We start from the raw sequence: 17,293 nt of genomic DNA on the forward strand, positions 1-17,293 counted from the left end.
CATAGCCGGGGTCTGGCGATCTGCCCCCATAAGGCCTAGCAAGGGGCGGTGATCAGTGACCAGCGTGAATTCACGTCCCAGGAGGTAATCCCGGAACCGAGTAACTCCGTATACTAGCGCCAAGGCCTCGCGTTCGATCTGGGAGTATTTCCTTTCGGCTACGGTCAATGTCCGAGATCTAAATCCAATCGGTCTGTTCTCGCCATCTATGCGATGAAAAAGCACCGCACCGATGCCATGCGGCGAAGCATCACATTCCAAGAGTAGCTCCCGTTTTGGGTCAAAATGTGTTAAGACCGGTGCAGCGCACAGCTTATTCCTGGCCTCTTCGAAAGCTCGCTCTTCTTTCTTGCCCCAAACCCATTTTGCTCCTTTCTCTAAAAGCCGATATAACGGCGCGAGCAACGTAGACAGATTCGGCAAGAACTTGTTGTAAAATGTTATCATGCCAAGAATTGACCGCAATTCGGTGACGTTTCGTGGGGCCGGAGCTAGCCTTATAGCGTCAACATTTTTTTCTAGCGGATGCAATCCCTCTGCGTCGATGCGGTGACCAAGATAGGTTACTGATGACTCAGAAAATCTACATTTGTCGGCACGAAGCTTGATGCCATGCTCCTTGAAACGATGAAGTACCGCTTCAACATTAGCATTCTGATCCCCGGCGGTGTCTGCTATTAGCACATCATCTAGATACGCTTGGGTACCTGGCAGACCCTTTAGCACCTCCTCGATCTTGCGTTGAAATATAGCGGGTGCCGACGCTATGCCAAAGGGTAAGCGATTGTAGCAGAATAGTCCCTTGTGGGTGTTAATGACCGCCAGCTTTTTGGAGTCGTCGTGAAGCGGGATTTGATTGTAAGCGTCTCGGAGGTCTAGAATGCTGAACTTCTCGCCCCCACAGAGATTACCAAATATGTCATCTATAATCGGCAATGGGTATTGTTCCACTTCGCACACGGGGTTCAAGGTGACTTTAAAGTCACCACAAATCCGCACCGTCCCGTCTTTTTTCAGCACGGGTACTATGGGCGTAGCCCATTCAGAATGAGGCACGGGGGAAATTATGCCCGCCGCAACTAGCCTGTCCAGCTCTTGAGACACTTTTTCGCGAAGTGCAAATGGAACCTTCCTTGCCTTGTAAAACTTGGGGTTTGCTCCTTCTTTGACGTGTAGTCGGGCCGGAGGGCCTCTCAGCAGTCCAGTTCCGTCGGTGAACAGCTCCGCGTAGCGCTCCAATAGTGCTGCGGACGGCGATGCAGACGTGCTTTCCTTGCATGTTTCTTTGACGTGCAATACAGGGACGCCTTCTGCACGCAATTTCTGCAAAAGATCCCGCCCACAAAGGCTGGGGCCGTCACAATTCAGAACCGTTAGGCTACAGTTTACTGCCAAACATTGGTAAGAAACATTCATCTTGAGCACTCCAAGTACCGGAAGCTTGCCGAGATAACATGACAACTTTATCTGTGCTTCTTGCAGCTGCGGCCATCGTTGACGGTACGTTTCATAAACTGCCCTGGGAATTACACAGAGTGGCGATCCTGTGTCGATGTCCATCGTCAGATTGATGCCACCCCAATTGAAACATTTCCTGATAGGTGGAACCAAAGCTGGAGCAGTGGTCAATGACCAAATCTGCGATGCGTTGCTGTCGCTATCTTCAGTATCGTCCTTCGTATGCGCTGTTAATGCTAGCGCTCTGTCGGTGGTGGTTTCGGGCGAGCACATTCTGGCTAAGTGACCCTGCCGCCTACACTTGAAACATCGCCGCTTCTTTAGCCTGCACATCGAAGCTTTGTGCCCATAGCTTCCACAACATCTGCACAGTGCTTGCGACGTTACGGGTTTCTTTTTACTCGAGCCTGGTTCACGTCGCTGGGATAATTGTAGCACGTGCGTCTGCTCGTTGTCGGCCGAAATGCCTTGTGAATCAAGTTCTGCGGTTTCCGCGGCAAGAGCGAGGGCCTCAGCGTCAGCCAAAGACAAATCCTTTTTCGCTAGTAGCTGTTTCTGTAAGCTCTTGGACCTTACACCACACACTATCCGGTCCCTTATCATGTTGTCCAACATTGATGCAAATTGGCAATTATTCGCCATTTGGCGTACGGCCACAATGAATGCGTGCATAGGCTCTCCCTCTTGCTGACAGCGATGATAGAACTTGAACCGCTCGGTAATTTCATTCGGCTGTGGGTTATAGTAGCTGTTTAAGGTCGTCACAACCTCATTGTAGCTCAAAGAACTTGGCGGTAGGGGTGCAACTTTTCCACATAATACTTCAACTGTCGAAGTTCCGAGCGCGGCAACAAGCAAGGCTCTTTTCTTCGCATCTTCGGTGATACCGTTAGCTTCAAAGTACGCTTCGATTTTTACAATGTAGGGTAGCTGGTCTGGTAGCTTGTGGGCCATGGCTGGCGTTGGTTCCGGGCGGTTGTCAGGTCCTGCAGGAACCTTGGCTTGTTTCAATCCCACATTCGTCGCCACTATTGCCGAGCCGCTGGGAAAGTCCGTACATCCGGAAGGAAATCAGACAGCGTTTCCAGGCATAATGCGACGTTTTATTGTCGTCTCGGAAATATATAGAAAAGGGGGGGAGGAGGATGTGGGAAAGAAGAAAAGGTGGCGCACGGCGCAAGGGCAGCTGCCGCATGCCGATTCGGCTGACGTAAGTGATAACACCTTCTTTCCGAAATACTGGTTCTGGCCTCCCCAGCCTTCTCCAAGCTGAATTCCTCATTCTGCAAAAGCTCCAATAGTAGTTTTTTTTTCTTTTCACAGGACCAGCAGAAATGCCCAGCTCCTCACAAATTTCTAGGAATTCTAGGAATTTACACTTCTCCGTGCTCACCGTGCGTTTCCTCCCCTTCAGTAATTCAGCCCTCGAGACGCTATATTCTTGGTCTCCAAGACAAAACCACCAAGGACACCAAACACCACTACCGACTACCTGCGCTAATGAGTCTGGCGAAAAGAGAAGCAAACACATAGCACTGACCCCACCGATGTAGCCAACGCCGACCGATCCCATAAGCTGCCAGCCATTGTTGCGAAGTCCGAGGGTCCGAGCGGCCACGAAGGGTCCATTTATGGTGCCGTTCCAGGTACCGGGAGAAGGAGAGGCCCAGAGCCACGTCGAAGAGGGGGGAAAAGGGTTTAATATACAAATTTACATGATCTGATTTTCATATCCGACACCTCACAACACTCAAGCTCCCCTTTTTGCCCCTTCCGTTTCCCTCTTTCACTCGACGAGGGAATGCACTTTGTTTCTTCTTAGCCAATGACCACCTCCGACCAGTTCGCCATATCCCGCCCATGATGTATCCTAGTCGCACCGGGCTCCGCCTCCAATCTTGCCTGGTCGCCCCCGCACACAGGCAACGGTTGACACCTTGGGAACCAAACGTTGATGTGGTTCGCATGTGAATGCTTGTGGTAGGAGGACGACAACTTAATATTTGTGATCGGTGTGCGGGGCCGATATTCGAAATGCGCGGGCTTTTCGGTGCTTGTGCTCGGCGTGCGGGGCCGAAATGCGCGGGAGTGAGCGTCGCTGGTGCGCGTGGTCGGTGCGCGTGCCGGGAGAGACCATCGGAACGACGGGGCAGCCAGGCTGACAGAACGGGCAGTGCAGCGAGATGGAGCGGACCGAACGCCGGCCCACGTCCCGGCATCCCAGTCCTGCACTGTGAACCGGGCTTCGCCCCGGCTTCTACCATCGTCGCGGGTCCTGTTGAGCTGGGCGTCGTTCCCGCTCGCACGACCGCTGCCGTGCTGCCGGGCTCGGGCCACGACCCAGAGCCCCCTGGTCCTGTTCCCCAAACCGGGCGCCGCCCCGGCTTCTACCATCGACGCGGGTCCTGCGGAGCTGGGCCTCGTTCCCGCTCGCACGACCGCTGCCGTGTGTACAGGACCAGGACTCCGTCCCGGAGTCCTGGTCCTGTTCTCCGAACCGGGCGCCGCCCCGGCTTCTACCCCACGGCTGTGCTGGGCTTCGTCCCGGCACTCATCTCACCGCTACGGTGCCGAGCACAGGCTATAACCCAGAGCTAACGCTCCGGAACCGGGCTACGTCCCGGTGCCACCCTGAACGTCAACCGCCGCCCGTATACCCACCGCCGCCAGAGCCAAGTCCGCCGAGCCGTCACCACGAGACCGGACTCCTGTGAAGAACTGTGAGTGCTCGAGCGTGACACTGAACCAGCTTATCTGTATAGTTCATGTTCATGTCTTGTCCCACGTGCCGTTCGTGTCATAAATACGTCTCTTTGTGTCTCTGGCTGCCTTCTTGTGCGTCTGGCTAACCTGCGCCCACAACATCATCATCACAATGCTAGACGCTGGCCCCTTGCAAGAGTCACTTCTCCGTAGCGGTCAGTTTGCGGAAGCCACCAGTTCCAGGGAGGGCGGTGGCTGTTGTCTCAGAAGAGGGCTCCAGGTTGGCGCGTCACAGCGGCGCCGGGCCTCGTCCTAGTTCCGGCGGCGCTGGTAATTCATGAAAACGCACCAAGGGCGACGTTGCCGTTTTAACGACGCACGAGGCCGATGATTCATTGCAGCCTGGGGACTAATTGCTCATCCATCAGTCCCCGGTGACACTCCCCGGCCGCGAGAACCGACAAGCGTGAAGAGCACTTGAGAGGTTCCCGTCTGTCGATGAGGCCTCCTTTGTCCCGAAGGACCGCAAGACACAACAGGGTGCATATTTCGGGGAATTCGGGCAACGTGAATTTTATTTGGAATGCTAAGCGCGAGAAGTGCGCGGTCTTCCTGTTGTGGCGTTCTTGGTGTTTGGTGTCCTAGACGGAATTGAATGAGACTCCCCTCCTTTATTCGTTGGAGGCGTTCTAACTGGCTGTTAAGGTGGCCTTCCACTAGTTCTCGGAGGGTGTTGTATACCCCGAGTCGTAGTAGGAGCTGCGTGGACGCATGTTGGGGTGGTCCCAGCGCTGCCTTTATTGCAGTACGGAGGAGGGTGTCCATTTGGTTCGCCTCAGCCTGAGTCAGGTTATTGTAGGGGAGGTGGTAGGTTAATCTGCTAATTATGACGGCTTGCACGATTCGGTGTACATCTTTTTAGGGGCGTAGCTCCTCTTAGTCTAACCTTGTCACGTCTCCGTTGTCCGGCGTATCTCCCGGCAGTAAACGGCAGTATCTCCTGTATAATGCAATAGTTGGCGCTGTCTCATAGAAGTACATACAAACTGCAGTTCAGGGACGATATTCTAGATGGCGCTGTACACAATCTGTGTCGTCATCACCATTTCTCGTCTCGTTTCCTAGATGGCGTTGGTCCAATAGAATTGTGTGCAATATGGTGCTTGTGTGAATCGACACTAGATGACGCTGGAAGTGCCGCTACTCTCCGATTGGCTGCTGCGCGGGGAGCGAGCGCCTTTCTCATTTCTTGGATCGTCGCCGTACGTGTCGGATCGTTCGTGGAGCATGGACGATGCGCAGCGGCGGGCGCGGATGGCCGCTGCGGCTCGTGCTCGTCGCCAGGATCCCGCTGTGCGAGCTCGAGAAGCTGCCGCCAAGCGAGCGCGGCGCCTGGCAGATCCCGAGACGGTGCGCGCCAATGACTCCGCGGCGAAACGTGCACTGCGATCAGCGGACCGCGGAATGCGAGAGCGGGAAGCGGCGGCTCAGCGAGCGCGGCGCCGGTCAGACCCGGATGGTGCTCGTGCGCGGGAAGTGGTGACCAAGCAGCGGCAGCGGTCTCACATTCAAGGTCTACATTCAAGGTTCGTATATATAAAGGTAACTTGAAATCTCAATAAAAGTTTTCTTCACCGTACGTCACCTGTTTGCATGATGATTTTATCGGGCGAACTTCTCGGAGGATTAACGGTATCACCCATAACCTCCGGCGCTTCGACCACCTCACCATCATTCACCTCGTGGATATGCTGCGATTTTAAATGCGAATGCATTTCTTAGTCGGGGCATGTCAGGCGTCTGTCGGTGTCCACGCGCCGGCAGGTGTTATCTCTCCGCTCTCAGACCCTCTCCCATAGCAACAGCTTCGGGCGCGCGCGCTTATCCTCGCCTTTAGCAACCGGAGCATGTGATGGGGGCGGAGTAGCGGAGAGTGAGTGGAGAGGAGGAGCGCGCTCTGGCGTGTGAAGGCGCTCGCATCGCGGGAACTCGGCGGAGCTCCCGCGTGTGTGGAGAGAGTGTAGGAGAGGGTAGGTGCAGTGCTTCGCCGCACCTTCTCTCGCCGTTCGCTCTCTCTCCTCCCTGCGCCCCACTCTCCCGTTCGCTCGCTCGCACGTATATATAAATGGAGTGAAGCGCGCGCCTCATTCTCGACCGTTCGCTGACTGGGCGCCTCTCAAGGCGATGGCAGAAGTCGGTGAAGGCGAATGTCTGACGGCAACGGTACCCCTAGCAAGAAGTGCAATACAATCCAATCCGAGCATTACACCTCTCGGTGGAGGTGTAGTCACTGCAGTAGCTTCAACGTCATCATCAACCGGAGGAAAAGAAGCGGAAGACAAGTCTGCGAAGCGAAAAGCGCGTGATGCCGAACGCAAGCGAGCAAAGCGACCTGCCGATACCGAACTCCGTGCTCGGGAAGCCGCAGCGAAACGCCAACGCCGAGCCGAAGATCCGGAAAAGTGTGCTCGATACGCCGCGGAGAAACGCCGAGACTCTGGTTGGTAACTTTATGACGCAGCTAGCAGTTGAACCCTGAACCCGATTCTTCATATAGGCAAAGCGGTACCTACGTCAGTGACAGTATAAAAATTACCGAAAGTGATGAACACTATTACGTTTAGCGCAGAAAATACAAGGCTGTGATTATGGCCGTCAGGTACAATGACAACACAAACAGGTGCTGATGAATGTGTAAATAAATGGTTACGGTACAAATCCTCGTCTCGTCATTAATTTACGCCATTAAAATTACTACGCCGTGTACTCTCGGCGCAAGAAATGCATTCGCATTTCCTCACGATTCCCTTCGGGGAGGTGGGGGCAATTTTTTTCCAGCAGTCCTTGTCGGCGGTTCGTAATGCACTACTTTATCATGTGCGTTACTTGGGTGATTTGTTGGCCTAGCATGTGTAGGGTATGTGTGGCCTTCCCGTTGTATTGTATGCAGGGGCTCCGGAACAGGGGGAGAGCAGTGGGGGCAGTTGCCCCCACAGCTTTGGAACCAGTGGGGACATGCCCCACCCCACGCAGGCCCTCCGAACATATTTTACAACTAAAGTTGCTCACACTTGGTCTTGCATTCTTTACAACGTTATTCCTCGGAATTTTGAGAGTGACAGCCCACAAACAATTGACATGAAACAAAACACGGGCAGCGCATGCCTTTTATGCTAAATCTTCTCAGGCCTAAATATTGAAGGTGCAAACAGTAAACGAAGGCTGGCCCAGGAAAGAGGCAGCGATTCTACCAGAAAGCGCGCCTTCGTGCATAGCGTTCACCGCCAGCGTTTCCCGGTAAACATTACGGTGTGAGAAACAGTCAAGGATCTTTGAATGTTACCGCGTTCCACTCTTGAAGGCGAAGCTTAAGCGTCCTCCAAATTTATGCTGACTATAAAAATGTCAGAGACCGGTTGCAGGTAAATAATATATTAAGTATTACATCAACATTGATATGATTTCTCCTTGTTGCTTTCTTGCTGCCGACAACGATAACGATGCTGTTATCTTCTTAGTCAAAAAGTCGCAGTTTCGCCCGAAAGGCGAAGCATCGATTGCGATTGCGAACCAGTGGACAACTATACGCTGTAAGGACAGTAGTTTTATCGGCCGTATAAACTTATAAACCTAGGCATACAAAACCTAGCATACAAAATTACCAAGCATGGTGTTACGCGTGCACAATCAAGCATAAACGCATCCCACTCAATGACCGTGGAAACGTGCTCTCAGAACACTTTAGTGAGGAAGTGCGGCTGCAGCAGCGAACGAATTGACCTTCGTCCCGCTGCTCGCATCAACGCGAACTAAACCGCGAAAACACAGCGCAGGGAGGAAGGACTCTGCGCCCGCTGCAGATGGCTTTCAAGATACAACCGCCAGGGCGGAAGCGCGCGGCGTAATACGCGGCCTCCCCCCTCCCTACCGTCCCCCAGAGCCTTGCAGGCCGGCGGGCGCGCGCGGTCGTTCGGGTGGCGCAGAGTAAAACGCCCCCCCCCCCCTCCCTTTGATACCCTCCTTTCGGATCGCTGCATGCGACTGGAAGACGGCGCGCTTCCTTCCCGCTTCCCGCCCTTGCGTGCGCGAGATTGAGCCGGGAACCCTAGCTCACCCTCGCGCTTTCACTCGCACATGGAGCATAAGGCGCGCGGCTACGATCATATTGCCCGTGCACTTTATACAGAACCTCGCGGCGACGGCGACGGCAAAAATGCGCCTGGAGTTTCTATATAATTTCTATCGCAATAATAAAATAGCGAGGAGGTACAGTAAATTTAGATAGATAAAACACTGTTTAAATATATGAACATTATTTAAACAGACAGATACATTATGTACAATTTTATTACAAATTGTAAAATAGGTGGGAGGAAATAGAAAACAACAAAGACGATCTATATTCCTCAGCCAATCGAGATGAGTTATGCAATGGAAGTAGGACAACCCACATTGGGGAACCAGACGTAGACCCCATCTCTTGAAAGGTCAGAAGTTTCTAACGACAACATCGGCGAATAAATCATACAATAGGATCGTAATGTATGTAAGAACGGACTGTCACTGCAGGAAATGCATCACGTAATAAAAGAAAATAAAGCGTAGTTTCCTGACCCATTGATTTCCGTCATTACTGCGTGCTTACACGCTAAGCGCGCGGCAAACCACTAATGCCCTAGCCGACGCTCACTTCGTCTCGCAGCCTTACTTTAGCGCGAGCAACTAGCGATCTGTTGAAAAACCAGTGTGAAAACCAGGCGCCCACCAATCTGTTCTCGGAAATGGGAGCGCAAGCACGTAACGAGCCGCACCAATTCAGTTCAGAGGAAAGAGAAGGAGCAACGAGCGATTTGTTGAAAGCCTAGTGCGAAAACCAAGCGCATGCCAATCTGTGCTCGGAAATGCTAGCGCAAGCACGTAGCGAGCCGCGCCAATCCAATCCAGAGGAAGAAAAAGGAGGGCCAGGGTTCCCTCGCGGTATAACGCGAAACGTTTTAAACTACAATATTCTATAACACATTCAGTGTACATCTTATAAACTTTAAAATGCTTATATTATATTATTATTGTACTATTATTGTACAACCAATATTATTGTACTAAATGTATTTATTTTATAACTTGCTTGTACCTGTAATGCACTCGGTGGAACGACAGACAAGTGAAAGAAGGCACGACCATGCACCGACCGTATGATCACCTGAGCCCCAGTCTGTCGACCGCCCATATGGCAACGCCCAAGAGATGATAGCCACCCAGAGTAAATCTAGATAAACCAATGAAACTGGAGGCGCGCCGACGGATAAACTTGTCTTGTTACCATTAGTTATTTCATCTTGGGGCGTCGTCAGATCTAGTGAAGTTCGCGAGTTTCGCCAAACTCGGCTAATCCTGCATTGCACCCCTGGGCATGTTTATAGGAACCTTGCTGATGTTTAGAGAAAATAAGGGGCACGATATGTTTAATGTCAAGGAAACATTTCAAATGCTTGGGATAAATGCGCATTTTGCAATAGATCACGTATGCAAGTGGCCCGGTGTGTCGTTATTGTGTTTTACTAGCAGCCTAAAACTTAGACCGCTGCTCTGGCATAGCGACTAAAACTAAGGTCAAATTGTGCAAGCCTAAAGCAAGTTCTACGCGTGTTGATCAAATACAGCTTTTGAAAAAAAAACTTATTAAGCAAATGTTCCAAAGTGACACACAACCTTTATCACCTACGCTTCCCAATGCGCCTAGGTAACTCCGCTTTCCATAAACTATATCTACTTGATGATGAACATTGATAGTATGGCCCTAACTTGCGATAAATTTGTGCGGTTATTGACTTAAACACCAAGTACCATTCTTTGTATAAGTATTAAAATGGTTTGTGCCAATGTACATTTTCCTATGCGCTGTACTGCTGCTACGGTGCCGTGCCAGCTAGGGACCTCTGTCAGGCACTCCTTGCCTTTTGTCCCTGCTTTGTCTTCAGATTTGATATAAGTTCAAGGAATAAATTCAAATTCCAATAAATTTTTGGTCCCCATGGTTCACAACATATGAGTGATAATCAGGTCTATAATTATAAAAATAATCCATCTAGCAGAAACTTGAGAGATGCAGCTGCAGCGGCGAAGTGGTGCTGCTCCCGAGCTTCACTGGGCTGCCGCCGCAGCAGCTCGACTGGCGTAGAATGCCAAGTCGAAGTAGCAGCGGTGTTATGCTGCGCGTTTATGGGTAGTGCTGGAGACGATGACGGTTTGTGATGCGCCGCCCGGTGGTACGTGGCCCGAAGCGGGAGCGGTAGTCGCTGTGCGCTTCCCACCGTACAGGGTGAGGCCGACGACGACATCCCGGGGAGCCGGCTCATGCGTTGGGGCAGCCTGCAAGCCTCTCTGTCGAGGCGATTTCATAGCGATTTCATGGCGGAGATGACCCGCCTGTTCCGACATGCCGACATTTCAGAAGGCAAAAAAAGTTCGCTTCTTGATGCGGGGTGTAAAGCAAGAGCTCTTCGCAGGATCGATACGCAACCCGCCCAAGACCATTGTTGAGTTCGTTTTCGAGGCCACAACCATATAGAAGACGCTTGATATGCGGACAAGCCAATGCAGCCGCCACACGCTGACAGTAGACTAAACCGAAGCTGAAGCACTCGGCACTGACTGAAATCGTCAGAGCGGTCGTTCGGGTAGAACTGCAGATATTGTTCCTAGTCGCAGCCTCAGGCGGACTCAGTCGCTGACATCGCCAAATGTGAAGTTCAGCCATCACTGGGAGTTCCTGAAGTGCAACCGGAGTTGCCGCAGCCGGAAACGATGACCTACGCCGCCGTCAACGGCCACCTCTCTGCACCCACGCCAGGGCGCCGAAGGGTACGAACACATTGGCAGCGCGAGACCTTGCCGCCTGCCGCTAAAGCTATCAGGTTGCCGCTTCTAGGCAGTTTCTCCCCGAAATGGCGTGATTTCTGTGCCACCTGAGAATCCAGCGAACAAGTCCGAGCGCTTTCTTTTGCAGCTGCCTGCCAAGCACAGCATTAATCCGCGCCTTCCACAGGCGCCGTCATGCACCTTACTCGCAGAGAGTCGGTGAGTGAGATTACCTCGATGTTCTCGCCTGCTGCTCCTTCGACTGGGGAGGCCATCGGGGCAGTTCAGGGAAGGTATACTGGTGCGATTACTTCCAGCGACACTATCGCGTCGGCATCAGGCGCGCGCTGATTCGTTGGTTGAGCAAAACCGGGTGAGCTGGTTGGTTGGCTGAGCCCTTCCGGAATACTAAAAGCAACAACCGATGCAGATGCGCTCGCTTTACGTCAAAATGCCGAAGGTCCTCCGCTGCCGCTGCCCCCGACGACGCTTGAAGATCCATGTCGACGACGTAGAAACGACAAGCCACCATGCAGACGAAGTCTGGCACCCTAAGAATGCACCGTGAAAATAAGAACTGACGATGTGACCTATAAGCCACGGAGTGTGATCCGAAGGCGACACCAAACTGCAACGCAAGGCCAAAGAACACTGATTTATGCGTTCGCATTAACGGCCGAAACGTCACCGCTCTAGTCGACACAGAAGCCAACTACTCTGTCATCAGTGGACCCTTCGTCGCGAGTTGAGGAAAGTAGACTGCTTGCTTGTGAAGGCCCTCAAATCGGGTCAGATGGAGGACACTTCATAACGCCAAAAAGAATCTGCACGGCAAGAGTTACAGTTCGTGGTCGGACATACCCTCTGAACTTCGTCACCTGCAACAAAGCTTACGAGACGTAATAATCCTCATGGACTTCCTCTGCCAACACGGCACAGTCGTATACTTAAAGCCGAAGTCGATAACGCTGTCCACACATCAAGCGATACCGCCGGTTAGGATCCTCAATCATGGTGCCCTAGCTGTTCTTGAAGATCACTTCGGTATCCCACCTCTCCTCAGCATCATGATTTCCGACGGCGGAGAAGAAGCCGTCGTCGAGAATGACCAACATCTGCGACTCGATCGACTAGACCGTGAAATCACCATCGCCAGAGGTCTCATTCATTTGCACGGAAGATAAGCGCAGGTAATGGCGACGAACTTCAACCAGGAGTATAAATGCATGAACAAGGGCACAACTATCGCATACATGGGGGAGCTACTGCAATAAGTAATGCATTTGTCCTATCGGATCCTACCCCACCTACCTTGGCGGTGAAGGTCTCTGAACGACATTTCTATATCATTCGAAGTCTTCCGAGACAGATTGCATGTGTAACATGAAAAGTATTGTACATTCTTGAAGGCACGCGAGCACCAGCGATTTCGCTTCAATGTTCTGCAAGTGATGCATAAATAGCCGATGTGCTTGACACGTTGATCATACTTCGACGATCAAAGCATGTGCTCGCCACTGTCGTTTTGCCCAAGTATAATTTCTTTTTGTGGGCACAGGTTCGCCCAATAAAAAGTTAGTTTGAACAGCGAGGCTGTTCTAGCTAACCGTAAAAAATGGCGCCTGCTGTCGCAAAACCTCGCCGAGCTATGAGGTCACTGCGTTGCCTAGCAAGAAGCTCGCGGAGCGGCGTGTGCCTCGGCTGCTCTACGTACGGTGCTCGTGTTGCCTTGACATGGGAAGTTAAGGAGAGGGAAAGAGAGCGTGCCCGCGGCGTGAGCAATTCTCGGGAGAGAGAAAGAGAAAATGAGAGTGAGAGAGAGAGAGAAACAAATTGTAGCAGCACCAATAAGGTAACGCGCAGAGCTGCTGCCGACGCCGCCCGCATTGCCTAGGCGCGCATGCGCCGAAGCAGTAGCAATGACGTCACCTCGCGTTGCCTAGTAACCGCCGGCGCAGGTTCGCGCTCGCTTCGCCCGACACATGGCGAATTCCATTGGGAGAACAGTAGCACTCAAAAGCACGCTGAAAGTGCTCGTTCCAGAGGCGACGTGTTTCAGTGGTCGAAGAGGAGTGGGAGAGCCGTCATCCAGTGGTAGAACAAGAACAGTTTCGCTGCGCCGAGAGCCTGAAAAGCGGAGTCCGGAGGAAGTCACGTGACTTAAACCGTCATATCCTCCTCGTTTCTTTTTATTTTGCTTCAGTCGGCGCGCGCGGCGGCAACGGCGGCAGCCAAGCGAAGTTGGTGTTTTGGCAACGCTGATTTTGACGTCGATGATACGAGCGAGCTTCGCAGCGACTAAGCGACAGATCCTGACATTTCTAGTGCGCGGGGGACAGCGGCAGCAAAGCGTCTTCGCCTTGCTGAAGTGCTTGAGACGCTCAACCTGACAGCATCGAAAGGTGCTGGAGCTCAACTTCAGATTCAAGTTGCAGTTTCAGATGATCTTCGCAGGCGGAAACGTTCTGGGATGCGTCGGCGCTGCACAAAGTATGTTGTACGTGGCCGCAAACGGTGACAGCCTTACGCCCGAGAAATTACAGGATGATCACGCGTGTTTTTCCGGTCTCCTGCAGAGAATGGTCGGACGTCGATTGCTTTAGTCACATGGTACATTTCTCCTCACACGTCCCCCTCCCACCTGCTCTCCGATTGCACGCTGTATTCCAGTGGCGGGTCGAGTGCCCTGCTCTCACTGCACTGTCACCCGACTCCGCCCTGCGCGGCGCTCTGCTCGTCTTCTCCCAATGGAATTCACCAACAGACACGGTTCATGCCGGCCTGCCTGCGTTTGTGGCACACCAGGAACGCTGTCGCTCGTAGGTGCTGACGCGTCCAGCACTAGTCACGCGAAATGTCGTGAAAGGGAAGGTACCTCCGAAAATGATCGCCCGAGAATACCTTCCCTGCATACGTAGTTAAGGTAAATCAAGTTAAGAGCTAGCAAAAACCAAGCTAATACCTAGCAGTAGCAGTCAGTAAGACGAGGATTGACACTTTTGCTGTGCCTAAGCTTTGCACGACCCAGTGCAAACTTGTCCGCTTTTTTATGGTTTGCCGTTGTGACACCGTTTAATTATTCAGCGTCACGTTACAATCACGCCCCCACCCAGTTCCCAGACTACACGGGGTGTGATGTGCCGGAGTTGGACCAGGATTTCACTGCGGTTGAGATCCGACAGGTCCTCTTCTCCCTGAACAGCAAATCCGCCCCTGGCCCAGATGGCGTCACTAATAAGATGCTCAAGAATCTCGATGATGAGTCGATCGACTTCCTCACCGAAAGGATTTATGAAGTCTGGCGCAGTGGACATGTCCCCACACAGTGGAAGACGGCTTGCACGGTCCTCATCCCCAAACCCGGTAAAGCACCAGGAATCGACAAACGGAGACCAATTTCCTTGACGTCCTGTGTAGGTAAAGTCGCAGAGCATGCCCTGCTCAGCCGGCTCACGGTGCACCTCAAGACTAATGACATATACACCCACAATATGATTGGTTTCAGAGTCGGCCTCTCGACACAGGACGCCATGAAGCTGATAAAGCATCAGATCATCGACCGGAGCACGAGAGATACCAGAGCAATCCTTGGAATAGACCTGGAGAAGGCTTTCGACAATATCTCACACGAATTCATTCTCCAGACTATTACCAGCCTCGGGCTTGGAAAGAGGGTCTATGATTTCGTCCGATCATTCCTTAGCCAGAGAACTGCCAAGCTCAAGATCGAAAGATACCTCTCGCAAGAAATCACCCTCGGTTCACGCGGCACGCCTCAGGGCTCAGTCATCTCGCCAACATTATTCAACATCGCAATGATCGGGCTTTCCAAGGAGCTCGCCAAGATTCAAGAAATCAACCATACCATCTACGCAGATGACATCACCATCTGGTGCGCTGGCGGGAGTGACGGCCAAGTTGAGCACGCCATGCAGAGCGCCATCGATGCGACCGAGCGCTTCCTACGCCCCACTGGGCTCAGATGTTCTCCATCCAAGTCTGAGCTACTTCTCTACAAGAAAAGACCCAGAGGTGGTGGCCATCGTTATTGGAAACCAGCGTCCGAAAGCGAAATACGGCTTTTCACTGGTGACGGGTCCCCGGTGCCCAGAGTGGACTCGCTCCGAATATTGGGTATGTATATCGAGTCTAACGGTGCCAATGGTGCTGCACTCAGAAGGATCATCGCCAAAACGGAGAGTGCTCTCGGCCTCATCCGGAGGATCGCCAACAGGCACCGGGGAATCAAGGAGGACAATCTCATCCGCATTATACATGCTTTTGTGCTCTGCCACCTTTCATACTCGGCAGCCATGCATATATGGCATGTTGCACAGAGGAACAAGTTAACTTCCCTCATCAGAAAGGTCTTCAAGATTGCCCTCGGCTTACCTGTGAGCACTCACACCGAATACCTGTTAAAGCTCGGAGTGCACAACACGCTCGAAGAAATAATAGAGGCGCAAGAGCGTTCACAGCTGCTCAGGCTATCCGGCACCCCGGCGGGCCGCAAGATACTCGATGAGATGGACCTCTACCCTGTCGACCATTGCCCCGACGCCGTGCGCATTCCAGCGACATCAGATCTCAACTACACATCGCGCCCATTCCCCGCAATATGCACCCCGCACACAACATCGGCAGACGTCGGGCCAGGGGTAGAGCTCTACTCGAACATGTACGTAACAACCACATTGAGGTAAGCTTCGTGGATGCCGCGGCATATGTCCAACAAGAGGCGTTCGCCGTCTCCATCGTCGACTCTAATTCCAAGATCACTTGCTGCGCTACAGTACGCACTTCGAAGCCATTTGTAGCCGAACAGGTTGCAATCGCGCTGGCTGTGCTCGATGGTCGCAGAGAGGTAATATATAGCGATTCTAAGGCGGCCATTAAGGCCTACCAAACCGCGATGGTCTCCCCTCAGGCCCTTCGCATTCTCCAAAGCTTCAAAAGTATCTATCCGCATTCTCTCATTTGGTTTCCCGCTCACTTGGGGTCCATTGAGGGCTCTCCCTCTAACCCTAACGAGAGCGCGCACGAGGCCGCGCGAGGACTCACTCACCGCGCCGCCTCCGCAGTCCTCCTACCCCGCGGGGAACCATTGATGACGGATAATGAGATCACTAAGCATTATTACCTGTCAAGACGGGTATTCCCCCTCCCGCACCCTGCCTTATGCAGGGCGCGGGCGGTGACCCTTCGACTTTTACAAGCTCGTGCGTATCCTAACCTTGCGGTTCTTCACGCTATATACCCTGAAAGGTATCCCAGTGCGGACTGCGCTGCCTGTGGACTAACGGCAACATTTAACCATGTGTTGTGGGAGTGTGAAGCCATCGGCTCCGCCTTCAGCGAGGATAGGTGGGCTGCGCTTTTGGGCAGCCCCGAACTGAACGACCAAACCCTGGCCGTCCAGAGTGCCCGCGATCGGGCCGTCAAGCTCGGCTTGCCGGTCCCTACGTGGGACTAGCGGGTGGCGCGGGGTGTCCCCTGCGTCTTCTCTGGACCTCAATAAAGTTATTTCACTCACTCACTCACGTTACAATGCGCAAAAATAGTCTGGGAACCATTACTACTGTTCTCCTGAGACCTCTGTAATGTTATTGGATCAATGCTTTAATTCTGAAACAATTAACTTGGAATCGATTACATAAAATATTCCTCAGCATACGAAGTCCTACGCCTGGAGGAGTGGACTAAGTCATAACTTTGCATGTAATTTTCCAGAAGGTTGATCCGAGTTTAAACAAGGCTTTGTGTCGTCACACGACGTGAAAAGCACCCTTGCAGGGAAATTTGCATATTGCGTGATGACATCAAAATCGGTACGCAGCATCAGCATGCCAATAAACTAAAGCCTGTTACACAATATCTCTCTGTTTAAGCATATCAAACATTTGGAGACGGTTATACTAAACACGTACAAAAAGACTGCGCTTCTGAGCAACTACCCATGATATTAGACATAGAAAGGCTTTTTAGCTTTACAAACTACCAGCACGTACGTACCAATAATAGACTCGACAAAGCGATTAGGTCGCTGATCTGCCTTTTGGGCTTGGGAAGATGAAAACGTAAGAAAAACAATGAAATGATTTGGTGAATTGCAGCGCATATATAGACAACGACAGAAAAGAGGGAAGACAGACGTGCACTAACTGAAATACAGATGCGACGCTCGCATGCGCGTTTTTTTATATTAGGACAAATCAACAAGAAAGGATGACAACCTCTCCTCCTTGTCAGCTGGAACGACAGCAGGGAGTCTGTA

General features: G+C 52.2%; 1 protein-coding gene across 1 annotated transcript in view; it reads right to left on the reverse strand.

Moving 5' to 3' along the window:
- The window catches only part of LOC119444791 (cytochrome P450 3A56-like), a 30,790-nt gene that overhangs the window by 6,028 nt on the left and 7,469 nt on the right, over positions 1–17,293 (reverse strand). The window contains exon 6 of the mRNA XM_037709135.1: positions 1,138–1,323. Coding sequence (XP_037565063.1) covers positions 1,138–1,323 — 186 coding nt within the window. The remainder of the gene's footprint in view (positions 1–1,137; positions 1,324–17,293) is intronic.

Source organism: Dermacentor silvarum, chromosome 3, assembly GCF_013339745.2.
Source record: "Dermacentor silvarum isolate Dsil-2018 chromosome 3, BIME_Dsil_1.4, whole genome shotgun sequence".
Lineage (NCBI taxonomy): Eukaryota > Metazoa > Arthropoda > Arachnida > Ixodida > Ixodidae > Dermacentor > Dermacentor silvarum.